Below are 13,211 nucleotides of genomic sequence, written 5' to 3' on the forward strand. Positions count from 1 at the left end.
TGCAGTAAGCTGAGATCAAGCCATTGCACTCCAGCCTGGACAACAAGACCGAAACTCCATGGCTGACACAGGAGAATCACTTGAACGCGGGAGGCGGAGGTTGCAGTAAGCTGAGATCAAGCCATTGCACTCCAGCCTGGACAACAAGACCGAAACTCCATTTCAAAAAAAAAATCAAATCTTAGAAAAAAGAAAGTTAGCCGGGCGCGGTGGCTCACGCTTGTAATCCCAGCACTTCGGGAGGCCGAGGCGGGCGGATCACGAGCTCAGGAGATCGAGACCACGGTGAAACCCCGTCTCTACTAAAAATACAAAAAAAATTAGCCGGGCGTGTTGGCGGGCGCCTGTAGTCCCAGCTACTCGGAGAGGCTGAGGCGGGAGAATGGCGGGAACCCGGGAGGCGGAGCTTGCAGTGAGCCGAGATCGCGCCACTGCACTCCAGCCTGGGTGAGAGCGCGAGACTCCGTCTCAAAAAAAAAAGAAAAAAGAAAGTTAAGCCTTGAATTTTGTTAAGATTATTATCTGTAAGAGCTTAGACCCACCATTTAATAAATACGGTATTAGGGCTAGAGTCTTTTTTTTTTTAATGCTAAGAGGAAGTTTCACTTGATTGACAATTAAAAAGATGGCAACAAAATATGTACAGGTTTTTTTAAAAGATTGCACTTAACATTATTTCCATTTTTTATTGTTTAACTACAGTCCCTCTTTGGACAAGTTTGTCATATTCATGGAAAGGTTGTCAGGACAGTGGTTGGCTGCTGGCAGTGGAGAAGGGTAAAAGGTATCCATCATACGACTGTACTTGTCAAGTGGGCCCTATGAGCGTGACATCATTTCACCTTGGCATTCTGTTTAAAAACAATTATAACATAGAACTTAGTGTTACTTTTTATATGTTAGAATATTTTACTAGAATCTGAAATGTTTATAATTTAAAAATGCCTTAAAATATGTTTGGTCTAGTCCTCATTTTAAGGACGAATAAATTGCGATTCAGCAGGCTTGAATCTGATGAACTCTAGGGCCTCATTCTTTTGCCTCTACTCCAGTGGGACTTCTTAACTTTCTTATTCTTTATCCAGTTAATATTATTCACACAGGGTATCTGGCACTATAGTTAAACGATATAACTCATTTCCAAAAATGAGTCACCTCGGACTCTACTTTGGATGTGCAGGGTAAAAGTTGGAGCAAGACCTGATCTGTCTACCTGTGTGGTCTTGGGAAGTTATCTCTCTGTACTTCGGCCTCATCTCTGAAATGGGTTGCTGTGAATCTGAAAGTAAATAATGTTTATGATAGTACCTACTACAGAATAGTAAGCATAATTTGTGATTCTCATTTTGCCAAATTAAGTTCATTTTCTTTCTGAATTGTTTTCTATTTTGTTTAGGTTTCTTGTATTCTTAAAGGTTTTTTCAGAGGTTGAAATGTAAGCCGCGCTACCAAAGATATGAAAAATAGAATTCTTTGATGCATTCATTTAAAAAAAATTAATTAACAGAGCTGTGTAGTTTAATTTTTTAACAGTTTCTGTTTTCATAAATTATATAAATTTGTATTGATCTGATTGTATTTAGAATGTGTTTAAAAGACAGTAATTTATTGTATTCTGTACTTTTTGTGTACTTGTGGTGTTTTTGTTGTTACTGTTTGGATGAAGAGGGTCTGAAGTAGAAGAAGGATAAGACAAGTTTACAGACATTCTGAACAAACCTGTAAAAATATATGTTGAACCTAATATATATTATATATATTATGTATATTATATGTTGAACCATATATATATATATATATATATTTTTTTTTTTTTTTTTTTTTGAGATGGAGTCTCGCTCTGTCACCCAGGCTGGAGTGCAGTGGTGCAATCTCAGCTCACTGCAACCTCTGCCTTCCAGGTTCAAGCGATTCTCCTGCCTCAGCCTCCCGAGTAGCTGGGATTACAGGCACGTGCCACCGTACCTGGCTAATTTTGTATTTTTAGTAGAGACGGGGTTTCACCGTGTTAGCCAGGATTGTCTTGATCTCCTGACCTCGTGATCCTCTTGCCTCAGCCTCCAAAAGTGCTGGAATTACAGGCATGAGCCACCATGCCCTGCTGAACCTAATATAATTTATAACAAAGAGAGAATTTATCCCTAGGGGTTTCTGAGCTTTCATTAAATTTTATCTGAAATATTTTCTGCAGTGTCATCTGTTTAAACTAAGTGAGATAAGGCTTTCAGAACTTCTAATTTACCACTAGACTAAACAGAAGACTTATTATATCAGGTTTGGCCTGGATCCAGTCCAGTTTTTAGTTGGAAAGCCCCTCAAAAGGAATGTCTTTTTGGTTCCTCTGGATGCTCTGGCTGACTCAGGCTGAACTGCCCCTCCTTCGAATCTCTGAGGTATATCTACCCCGACTTCCAAAGGTGATCTCTGTGGAATAGCGCCAGTGGCACTAGGGTTCCTAGTCGTGTTTCAGACCTGACAGAGCCCAAGAAATACCATATCTCCCCCTCACTGTGCCCTCCAAATGATATTTTTTGGGGTCTCTGTAGAGTTCCTAATAGCTGTTTCAACCTCAACTTAGTACTTTCTGTGGTAGTCCACTACAGCCAAGGTAGCAGCTATCTATATGTAAAATAGTAGCTAACTGGCAAGATTTCATAGACAGAAATTTTAATTATCTTAAAGTAGTTAACAGCCACTAATTAAGTTTCATAAGACACGGTGATTTCTTCTTTCTTTCTTTTTTTTTTTTTTTTTGTTGGCAAGTGTTCCAGTTACAGGTAAAGTTAGTTTCAAGGAAGAATAGCAATACAAAGTTTCCAATATTTTTTGCAGTTCTCTGTATTGAACATCATGAGTCATGATGATGTATCATGAGTTGTATTTCCATTTGTGGTGTTACGTTTCTGTTGTTCCATCCATATATTTTTAAATTTATTCTACCACGAAATATCTGTAACAACGCTCTGTGTTTACAGGTAGTATTAACTGACTCATAGCAGGAAGGAGTTTATGATAATAACTTCGTGATTAACATCATGCTCTAGCCAACTGAGCAACCTTAATATCTTGAATGTTCTTAAGACATTTATTTTTTAATGTGAAAATTTCTGCTTTTAAAGCATGTAGCTTAAAATTAATGAGCCCAACATTGTGGGTTTTAAGCTTACTTACACTAGAATTTTAAGAAGCACTCTGCTGTCAGAACTCCCAAAGCTTTATTGTAGTCACAGTGTTGGAATGTATAAAAATTATAGCTCTGTTGCATTAGAACTTAGTTGACCACCTTTTGAGAAGTAAAAGCTTAACTGCTGGTTTATATTTCTGGCTTGTGTAGGAATTACAGGGTGCTAAGTTAAGGTTGGTTCTACAGGTAGCTAACTCAGGGAAGAGAGAGAATAGAGGGGATATTACAAGGTAAATAAACATCATAAAGGTGAGAGGACCAATACTTAAGCTTTGCTCAACTGCTCCTGTTAGTGTTGACAAGGATGCATTTCATGGCTGATGAGCACAGTTTTGACTTGTGTATCCAGTGGAGGTGTTCCTTTTGCAAATGGTCCTCCTTTTTAACTAATTTTTATGTTTTAATTGTCTGTATTGGTTTTGTGGGAGTAAGAGATTGAAAGACTTCTGATTGTCTTTTCTATAGTTGAGAAACCAAGGCAGTATCATGAGCAGGAAGAAACGCCTGAGATGATGGCAGCCCGCATTGACAGAGATGTGGTAAGTACAGGAGTCGCCTTTAGATCACTGGCTTTTTTTTTAAAGGAAAAAGAAAACTTCATAAGAAAATGAAGCTGATTTAAATAAAGATATTTTATGGAAACTATGTTTTCTGTTTCCTGTGATGGCTATGCCCTTTGAGTTATTTTTTCCTTAACTGTTTTTGCCTTTATGCCAATATTTAGTTAGTAGACTTGGGCTATGATAAAAGAATCAGCATATTAGCTAGTTTACATTGGAACTTAGGCTGAATTATTAGATTTCAGGAATGGTACAATTTTAATTTTATTATAGTTTATAATTCATAATCGAAATATCTTTTTAATATGTCTTCTTGGCATTTATTAACAATGTATTTTAGAATACCTAAAAGGTAAAAGTGGCATTTTTAAAGGATAGATTTGTAAATCGTAATGCTTTTATAAAAGATAATGCTGCATTTGTTTTCATTTCTTTATAGTGATTTACAGAATGAGAATGCTGTAAATGCTTTATTATAGCATTCTCATTCTGTAAATGAGATATAGAATATGGTGTTAATATATCACTTTTTATACTATATACATGTTACCAGCCTATTGAGAAACAAATACTGAAAGGAATTTGAAATTTGTAATTCAATTGTTACATCACACTGTTACATGTTATACTTAAAAGTTTAACCCCAATTTCTAGTCTTAAATTAGAAGAATGTCAAGTTTCACACATACTGGAGAAAGGCAACTAAGACTCTAATATATAAGATAATCAAATTCATTCCAGTGATCTCTGAAAGCATGGTGCATTATTAATTCTGTTATGTCACGTGGAAACTCTTATTAATGCTTAGTATCATAGCTATTAGGTTATCACAACAATCTGTATACCTTTAATTCCATGAAATAATATTGTCAGTGCTTTATTGGGACATTTATCAGTAAAGCAAAAATGTCAGTGCTCTTCTAACAAAACCTGTTTTAGAATTTTCCTCCTAACTGTGTGGGAGAACACTGAGAAAATTAGAGTAATTGAAAATAATAATCTGAGCAGATATTGTGAATGCTTCCTTGATGACATTGAAAATAGAGCAAAAGTAAGCTAAAGAAAAATGTAAATGTCAGAATATGGCTACAGGTATATTTAGTTTGATTCTTGTAATTAGTAATAAACTTGAAATTGGCATGTGGGCTGTTTCTTTTTCTAAAAAAACCTTTCTATTATTTACTAACAGTGTACAGCTAAGGTAAAAATAGTTCTGTTTTATATTTTATTCTATAATTTCTAATTTCAGCAAATTTTAAACCACATTTTGGATGACATTGAATTTTTTATCACAAAACTCCAAAAAGCAGCAGAAGCATTTTCTGAGCTTTCTAAAAGGAAGAAAAACAAGAAAGGTAAAAGGAAAGGACCAGGAGGTAAGTTGGATTTTCTCAGTCTTCTAATGACTGGTTAGAACTCCGGTACTGGCTGGGCGCAGTGGCTCACACCTGTAATCCCAGCACTTTGGGAGGCCGAGGTGGGTGTATCATCTAAGGTCGGGAGTTCGAGACTAGCCTGACCAACGTGATGAAACCCCATCTCTACTAAAAATAGAAAAATTAGCCAGGCATGGTGGCATGTGCCTGTAATCCCAGCTACTTGGGAGGCTGAGACAGGAGAATCACTTGAACCTAGGAGGCGGAGGTTGCAGCGAGCTGAGATCACACCATTGCACTCCAGCCTGGGCAACAAGAGTGAAACTCCGTGTCAAAAAAAAAAAAAAAAAAAAAAAAAGAACTCCGGTACTAGGCAGAGTGTTGACCCTCATGAACTGCTTAGCAAAACTTCATTGATTGTGGACTAGGGTTCCTCTTCTAGTTTTGGGGTAGCACGTGAGATTTAGGCAAAGAGTAAGGTGAACTCAGGGAAGAGTCCATTTTGGTTATAAGTCAGCTATAGTGAAGAAAGATCCTGGAATGTTTTACCTAAATCACAGAGACTGAGATTCAGGCAGTGACCATCTGTCTGTAGTTTTCATTAGTTATTGTAAAATTAAGTATCTGTTAAAGAAAGACATAGCTCTATTCTTCTTGTAGTTGGATTTATTCTGTTGTAAACTAGAACCATATTATTTGTTAAATAAAAGGGGTGGGCCGGGCGCGGTGGCTCACGCTTGTAATCCCAGCACTTTGGGAGGCCGAGGCGGGCGGATCATGAGGTCAGGAGATCAAGACCACGGTGAAACCCTGTCTCTACTAAAAATAAAAATAAAAAAATTAGCCGGGCGCGGTGGCGGGCGCCTGTAGTCCCAGCTACTCAGGAGGCTGAAGCAGGAGAATGGCGTGAACCCGGGAGGCGGAGCTTGCAGTGAGCCGAGATCGAGCCATTGCACTCCAGCCTGGGTGACAGAGCGAGATTCCGTCTCAAAAAAAAAAAAAAAAAGGGGGTGACTTACTAAAATATTTAAAAGTTTCATCGGATTTGAATTTTTTATCACAAAACTTTAAACGGTACATTCAGGTCACATACAAAGTCACATACAGACAATTTTGAAGTATGCTGCAGTTCAGCTATTTAAAATGGCCTCAGCTATATCAAATTAAAATTATGGAAGTAATGTTTATACTTCCTCTGACAAAATGGTAGAGATTGAAAGATATAAAATAGTAAATAAATATCCCTTTCATTACAGATAACTTCCAAATCTTTCTTTAGCACATATTTATATAATAAGCATGTGATCTTTGGCTTTATCTTCTACATGTGAATACATGGATGTGCCTCCTCTCCACATATTCTGAAATTAAGTACTATTACTTCCTGGTATCTTAAACCACTTACTCCTTTTGGAATTCTCTATGAAAGGTATACTATCCTCTTGATCACCCAGATTCAAAACCACAGATTCTTCTATGACTTCATTCTCTAGCTTATAGCCAACATCAATTTTATTTTCTCAACATCTCCTGTATCTAGTTATTTCCCTTTTCATTTTCATATCTAGTTCAAGCAACTATCATTTTTTTTACCCTGCTTTCTAAGCAGTCTTTAAGCCTCTACTTTTTCATGCTGTGAGAACAATCTTCTTAAAGCTCTGAGTCACTTCATTCTTCTGCTGTAAAGCACGCTAGTTCCATGTTCTATTGATTTAAGTACAACTGTTCACCCTGGAAATCAAGGTTATCCACAATCTAACCTTGATCTACCCTTCCATTCTCATGTTTCTCTGCTTTTGTTTGGTGCTTCGTATACATGCAATTCCCCCTTTCCTTGTTTTTGCTTATGCTGTTTTTATCCAACCATGATGTTTTTCCCACCACATCGCCCCGGACCAAACTTTTTCAAATCCCATCTTGTAAGCTACTTTCTCCATCTAATACCTTTTAAGTATCCATTTCCTTATCTCCCAACCGGGTAAGTCTCTTCTCATAATGATTGGTACTTCTCTTGTTATTTATCTGATTCATGTATTTTATTAGCTTTTAAGGCCCTTAAGAGCAGGGCTTGTCACTTACTCACTTGCACAATGTCTGCCATAGAGAAAGGCTACAATGTATGTTTATGGAATTAAATGAGTAATTTGTAGTGCTTAAGGATAGAGCAATCCATTTTGAAATTTGTATCTGCTCAGTTTGTTACATTCAGACTATGAGATGTAGCACAGTAACTAGGTAGCATGTCTGATGAGATCTTCAAACTTTACAGACATAAATGTGGTTTCTGTTTTTCCATTTAATAAATTTTCTTGGATTTTGCTCTGATCTCCTCTCGCTTATTTCATTAGAGGGTGTTTTAACGCTGCGGGCAAAACCTCCACCACCTGATGAATTTCTTGACTGTTTCCAAAAGTTTAAACATGGATTTAACCTTCTGGTAAGTGAAATTTATGTCTATAGACTTAGAAGAAATAAATGGAAAAGATGAAAGTCTAGTCAGGACGTTTCTGTTTTAATTAAGAAATAAAATTGTTTTTATAGATTTTATGGTGGTCTGTATGTTTTGATTTGCCTTCAATTAAAACAGAAAATTTTAAAACATATATATCTAAGAGACTTGATGGAAAAACAATGACTTCTATTCTCTATCCGTTCTAAAGAATATATTAAAACTGAAACTGGTGGTAAAGAACGCCCCCTCTGAGTCTATTTGGATCTTTCTGAGTGTCTGTCTTTGCTTGATAGTAATCTGTTTTCTGTTTTCTTCATGTTGCAGGCCAAACTGAAGTCTCATATTCAGAATCCTAGTGCTGCAGATTTGGTTCACTTTTTGTTTACTCCATTAAATATGGTGAGATTTTATTAGTTTAAGAAAGAATCGTTCTTAGTATATTTTTTAACCCCAAGTGTCTGTCTGGATTATCTAGACTGCTTTTCTTCATTACCTTGCATGGGTACTATTTCTTTGCCATTTGTGTAAACATCAAGAATGGAAAATTTGAGAATTTAAAAGAACCTTATAAATCATCTAGTTTAAGCACCTTATTTTATAGTTGAGGAAACTGGTATCTCTGACAGTGCTAGGGATATGAAAAGAAATAAAGATTTATTAGATACCAGTATTTCAATGTATACTAGTACATAATATCCAGCGCCTTGAATAATGTAGATGTTTTTCTCATTCTCACAAAATAATCATGAGAAGTCTAGTTCTTGATGGATGGTTTGCTCCATGAAGTCATTCAGAGACCCATGTTCTTTTTATCGAGGTGTTCCTTCATCTCTTGAACTGTCGCTGACTTGTTTATTCATTCATGCACTTATTCTACAAATACAAATTGAGAGCCTCCTATGTGCTTGGCTTTATAGTAGCCCATCAGGAACAAAACAGACAAAATTCTTACCTTATTAGAACTTATATTGTAGCATAGAGGGGTAGCCAATAACCTAAATAAATGTCTGCATAATACAGCAGTCAAAAAATCACATGCTATGCAGAAAAATAGAGGAGTGAAGGAAAACTGGGAGTTCCCTAGGGGGATGCACGCATGTGTGTATGTGTGTGGGAAACAGAGTGTTGCACTTTTTGAGTAGGGTTGGCTAATGGAAACCTCACTGAGAAGATGTCATTGGAGTAAAGGAAGTAAGGAATGGGTCATGTGGATCCCTGAAAGAAGAGAATTCCAAACACAGAATAGTTAAGTATAAATGTTCTGAGGTGGTAACATGCAAAGCATGTTCTTGGAATAAGTAGAACTGTGACTTCAACGGAATGAAGAAAAGATTAGAAAGAGATGATATCAGCAGGGTAACAGGAAGACACATCTTGCTTGTCTTTCTAAGGGATTGGGACACCTTTGACAATTGAAGAGTTTTCAGCAGAAAAGGATTGCCCTGACTATAATGTTTAGAAATTTTGGCGAAGAAAAATTTAAAATTATTAAATTATTGAAAATTATTAAAATAATCCAGATGGGGGATTATGGTGCTTGGACCTGGTAGCATTGGAGGTGGTGAGAAGTCTGATCTGGTTATAAATTTGCTGCTAGATTGGATATACTGTGCAAGAGCCAAGGATCGCTCCCAGATATTTGGCCTAAGACTGACAGGATGGAGTGATGATTAATTAAGATGGGGAAGACTGAGTAGAGCAGGTTTTTGGAGATTGGTGAAGAATTAAGTTTTAAACATATCAAAATTGAGTTGTATCCAGATGGGGAAATTTGAATTGATAGTTGAGTATATGAATTTGGAGTTCAGTGGAGAAATCAGGCCAAGGACTGGTTGAGCCCTGGGCATTCGATGTTAGGAGAATGGGAAGAACCAGCAAGTAAGATTGACAAGAGGCAGTAAGGGAGGATAAATCTCATCCTTCTTTCCCCAGGGATAAGTAGACAAGACCTGAAGTAGAATATGAAATGAGTATTGCTTTACAAACATAGGAAAGTAAGTACCACTATCAACATGAATGTCAGAAGCTAAGCAATAAGGGACTAGAAGATGAAAGTCCAAGAGTACATCAATAACTTATGAATGCTCCCATATGTTGTTGCTATACATGGAGCATCAGATTTCTACTTGCCTAATTATTTCTGAATAATTCTTGCTCTATAAATGCTTTTAAAAAATTAGATGGAGACCAAGGACATACATATGCAAAGAAACTGATACTAGCTCATTAACAAAATTTGTATTCCTTAGTTTTTAACATTTTTGATGCTTAGTTTGAGTATTTGGAAGTATTATTCATAAAGCAGTTTTTGCTGTCTCTTATTTATTTCACACACTTACAGAGATCATATGTAGATATCTAGTCATTACACAGAATAGAGCTATAACATAACAAGGCTGGTTTCCCTGACATATACAAATTGGTCTTTGTGATCAGGTTATGTACCTGAAAATATTGGTTTACTTGCCAATGTTTGGTATCTCCGCTTTTCTCAAAAATTACACCTTATTAATGGTCTCTCCAATCATAATATTTTGCTTGTCCATTTAATGTTTTCCCTACAGGGCCCCAGACATTTTACTTGGATGAAGGAGGTGGGGAGGAACATCTATTCAGGGCCTGCTACTGGCCAGGCATGATGTAGTGGCTTTACACCTGCGAGTTGCTCTCCTCTTCCCTCAGCATGGACATGTACACACGAGCATAGCCACAGCACATGTGCCTGCGCACGTTCTTGAAAGAGAACCATGGCTCTTAACCTTTCATTTATACTTTCTTTCATATTATTTCCTCTTCCTTCTGTTAAAGCAGATATTTTTATATTCCTCTACTCATTTTATTTAGTTTTACTTTTCCCTCTTATTGCTACATATTTATTGGAAACGCATTCAAGGTTGGAAGTTAAAAATTACTGTGCTAGATAGGCAGGGTAGGTTTTGTTCTCAAATAAGAGTTAGCTTTCCTCCGTTATCTGCCATCTTTTTTCATTCATTCCAGTACCACTGTATCATCTGCAGTTGAAAGTCGGATAAGTCTTAGTCCAACTCCTCAAGGAGGGGAAACTGGAAAGCCATAAATTACACTGTAATAGTGTAATGTGTTATGAATATGCATAAATTACAATGTAATTGTGTAGGGTGTTACTAATATGCATAAATTACAGTGTAATAGTGTAATGTGTTACTAATATGCATAAATTGTTTAGAGGACGCAAGGTGGGGAGTGGTACATCAGAGTTACACTGTGGGGTTAACACAGGCTTTCACAAGAGTTGGGACCTGAGTAGAGTTCTGAATAATGGGGGAAGGGCCTTCTGGGGAACTGGGAACAGCATGTGCAAATACACAGAGGCCTAGAACAGCATAGCATGCTGAGAACACCTGGATGATTGGAGCCATTCAAAAAATCTCCTTTCTTCTTGTGCCACATCTCTGAGAAGGTAAAATTTTATAAAGGGACTCTGGTTTCTGCTCTAGGAGATAACTACCATTTTTTTTAGCCAGAAAATAGCTCAGAAGAAGTAAATTTAAATTTAGAGCAGTTTTTGAACATCTACTTATCCTCATTTTGCTTATCAGAGAATTGCACCTGTTTGTTTGTTTCTGCTGTCATTAAATTATCCATATTAAATCAGGGGAATTTTCTAAAAATAATTCTGGGGAAAAGTACCATAGATTCAGAGTACCAGTTCTCATTCCTGTTTCGCCTTGCTCCCTGGATCCTTTTATTTGTTGTATGTCTGTATAGGCCGAGCCATAGACTGTTAACTCTCGATAGTATTGTTTCTCTTGATAGTATTCATTTCGGGAACTGTATTTTTCAAATGTGGCATGATAGATTTGCCAGTAGAGAAACACATATTTAAAACAAAAGCAACAACAACAACAAAACAGGGATAGTAAAATCACCTGATCGAGAATTCTCTGCATAGCCTTTGGTATCTTCCAGAGAAACTATAGTCATATGCAGCCCATAGGCAGATGCTGTGAAAGTTGCTAAATTGTTAACTTTCATTTTAGGTTTTAAAGCACTGCTGGGCTGGGCAAGTTGATTTGACAAGCTTTTTTTCATTCGGTAGCACATTGCACAGCATCAAAATTTAATATGCCTATTAAAAAATAGTGCTTGTTTTTGGCATGGGTTTTTGTCTACACATTTTGAAAACACACAAAGAATAGTCATCTTCTTGCTAAAAAATGGTTTATTATTTTAGGTGGTGCAGGCAACAGGAGGTCCTGAACTAGCCAGTTCAGTACTTAGTCCCCTGTTGACTAAGGACGCAATTGATTTCTTAACTTACACTGTCAATGGTGATGAACGGCAGCTGTGGATGTCATTGGGAGGAACTTGGATGAAAGCCAGGTAAGCATTTACCACCTATAATGCCTTAAGTACCATTCTTTGTTTATTACATGGATCTAATGAGACATTTATTTAACCTTCTACATACGAAGGACTAAGCGTCATAGGATGAAAAAGCCTAAACCCTTAAAGGCTACAAGTCTAGTGGAAGAGATAGAAGTGTATGTAATATAAGGCATGATATACCTTAGGAGTGAGTCATAAACAAAATGCTGTTGGTTGGCAAGGGGGAGCAGTCAGGAAGAGGATTTAGACAGGAGGGTAGTTAGCTTTCAAAGAAGAGCTGGCATTTAAAATCGACAGGTACACATAGGGTTCACACACACACACACACATGCACAGTGCTTGCTAGTCCATGCACTTTACATAACTACTCTTATTATCCCTATTTTGCAGATGAGGAAAGTAAGGCACAGAGAGGATAAGTAATTTGCCGAAGGGCACACAACTTGTAAGTGACAGAGCAGGGATGTGAACTCGTGCCATGTAGCTCTGGAGTCAGTGTTCATCATTGGTTTGCTAAACTGCCTTTTAGCAGGATGAGTAGGATTTCCACAATTCCATAGCAGGGCGAGGGCTTGTGCAGGTAGAGAAAGAAGCAGAAGTGAAGGCATGAAATAGTCAAGAGAAGAGAGGATGAAGATGTGTTTCTCTGGAATATGGACTTCAGGTAGCAAATCATTGTGGAAGGGCGGGAGGCGGATGGTATTAAAATGAGCATATAGAGATGAACATACAGAGATGAGGGCTGGATTATGCAGGCTTTCAGTGCCATGCTAAAGTGTTAGAGCATGGTTCTGTAGGCTGTGGAGAACCACTAACTTTGTGAATAGAGGTGCGACATAATTACACCTACGTTTTAGAAAGGTCAGTCTGGTAGTTGAGGCTAGCAAGGACAAGGACAAAAGTAACTGGAGGCAGAGGCCTTTTGAGATGCTAATGTTGTAGGAGAGGCTCCTTATAAATCAGTATGCTTCAGGACTAGAGAGTCACAGTGGAACTGAAAAGGAAGTGTGGGTAATTCTAAGAATTGTGCATTTGTCAATAAAGTGATTATGGAAGACAGATTATTAACAATTGTAGTACTAATGCTTGCTGAGCAAGGCAAGGTAAGAAAATATGTCTAATTTCATGATTGTAAATAAATAATTTTTGCTTTGCTCATTTATCTAAATCTTTTTCTTTATTTCACCACTTAGAATAAATCACTTAGTATGGCCACTTAGACATTTGTCTTCCTAATGCTTTTAAATGGGCTAGCCTAAGAGTCATGGGCC

The 13,211-nt window shown here is 37.2% G+C and overlaps 1 protein-coding gene across 6 annotated transcripts in view; it reads left to right on the plus strand.

Moving 5' to 3' along the window:
* The window catches only part of EPS8 (EGFR pathway substrate 8, signaling adaptor), a 212,970-nt gene that overhangs the window by 161,194 nt on the left and 38,565 nt on the right, over positions 1-13,211 (plus strand). For all 6 annotated transcript variants that reach the window (XM_063639634.1, XM_055280528.2, XM_055280529.2 and 3 more), the window contains 5 exons: positions 3,650-3,723; positions 4,994-5,120; positions 7,469-7,557; positions 7,897-7,971; positions 11,786-11,934. In XM_063639634.1, the coding sequence (XP_063495704.1) occupies positions 3,650-3,723; positions 4,994-5,120; positions 7,469-7,557; positions 7,897-7,971; positions 11,786-11,934 (514 nt within the window). The remainder of the gene's footprint in view (positions 1-3,649; positions 3,724-4,993; positions 5,121-7,468; positions 7,558-7,896; positions 7,972-11,785; positions 11,935-13,211) is intronic.

The sequence above is a fragment of the Symphalangus syndactylus genome, chromosome 5 (genome assembly GCF_028878055.3).
Source record: "Symphalangus syndactylus isolate Jambi chromosome 5, NHGRI_mSymSyn1-v2.1_pri, whole genome shotgun sequence".
NCBI lineage: Eukaryota > Metazoa > Chordata > Mammalia > Primates > Hylobatidae > Symphalangus > Symphalangus syndactylus.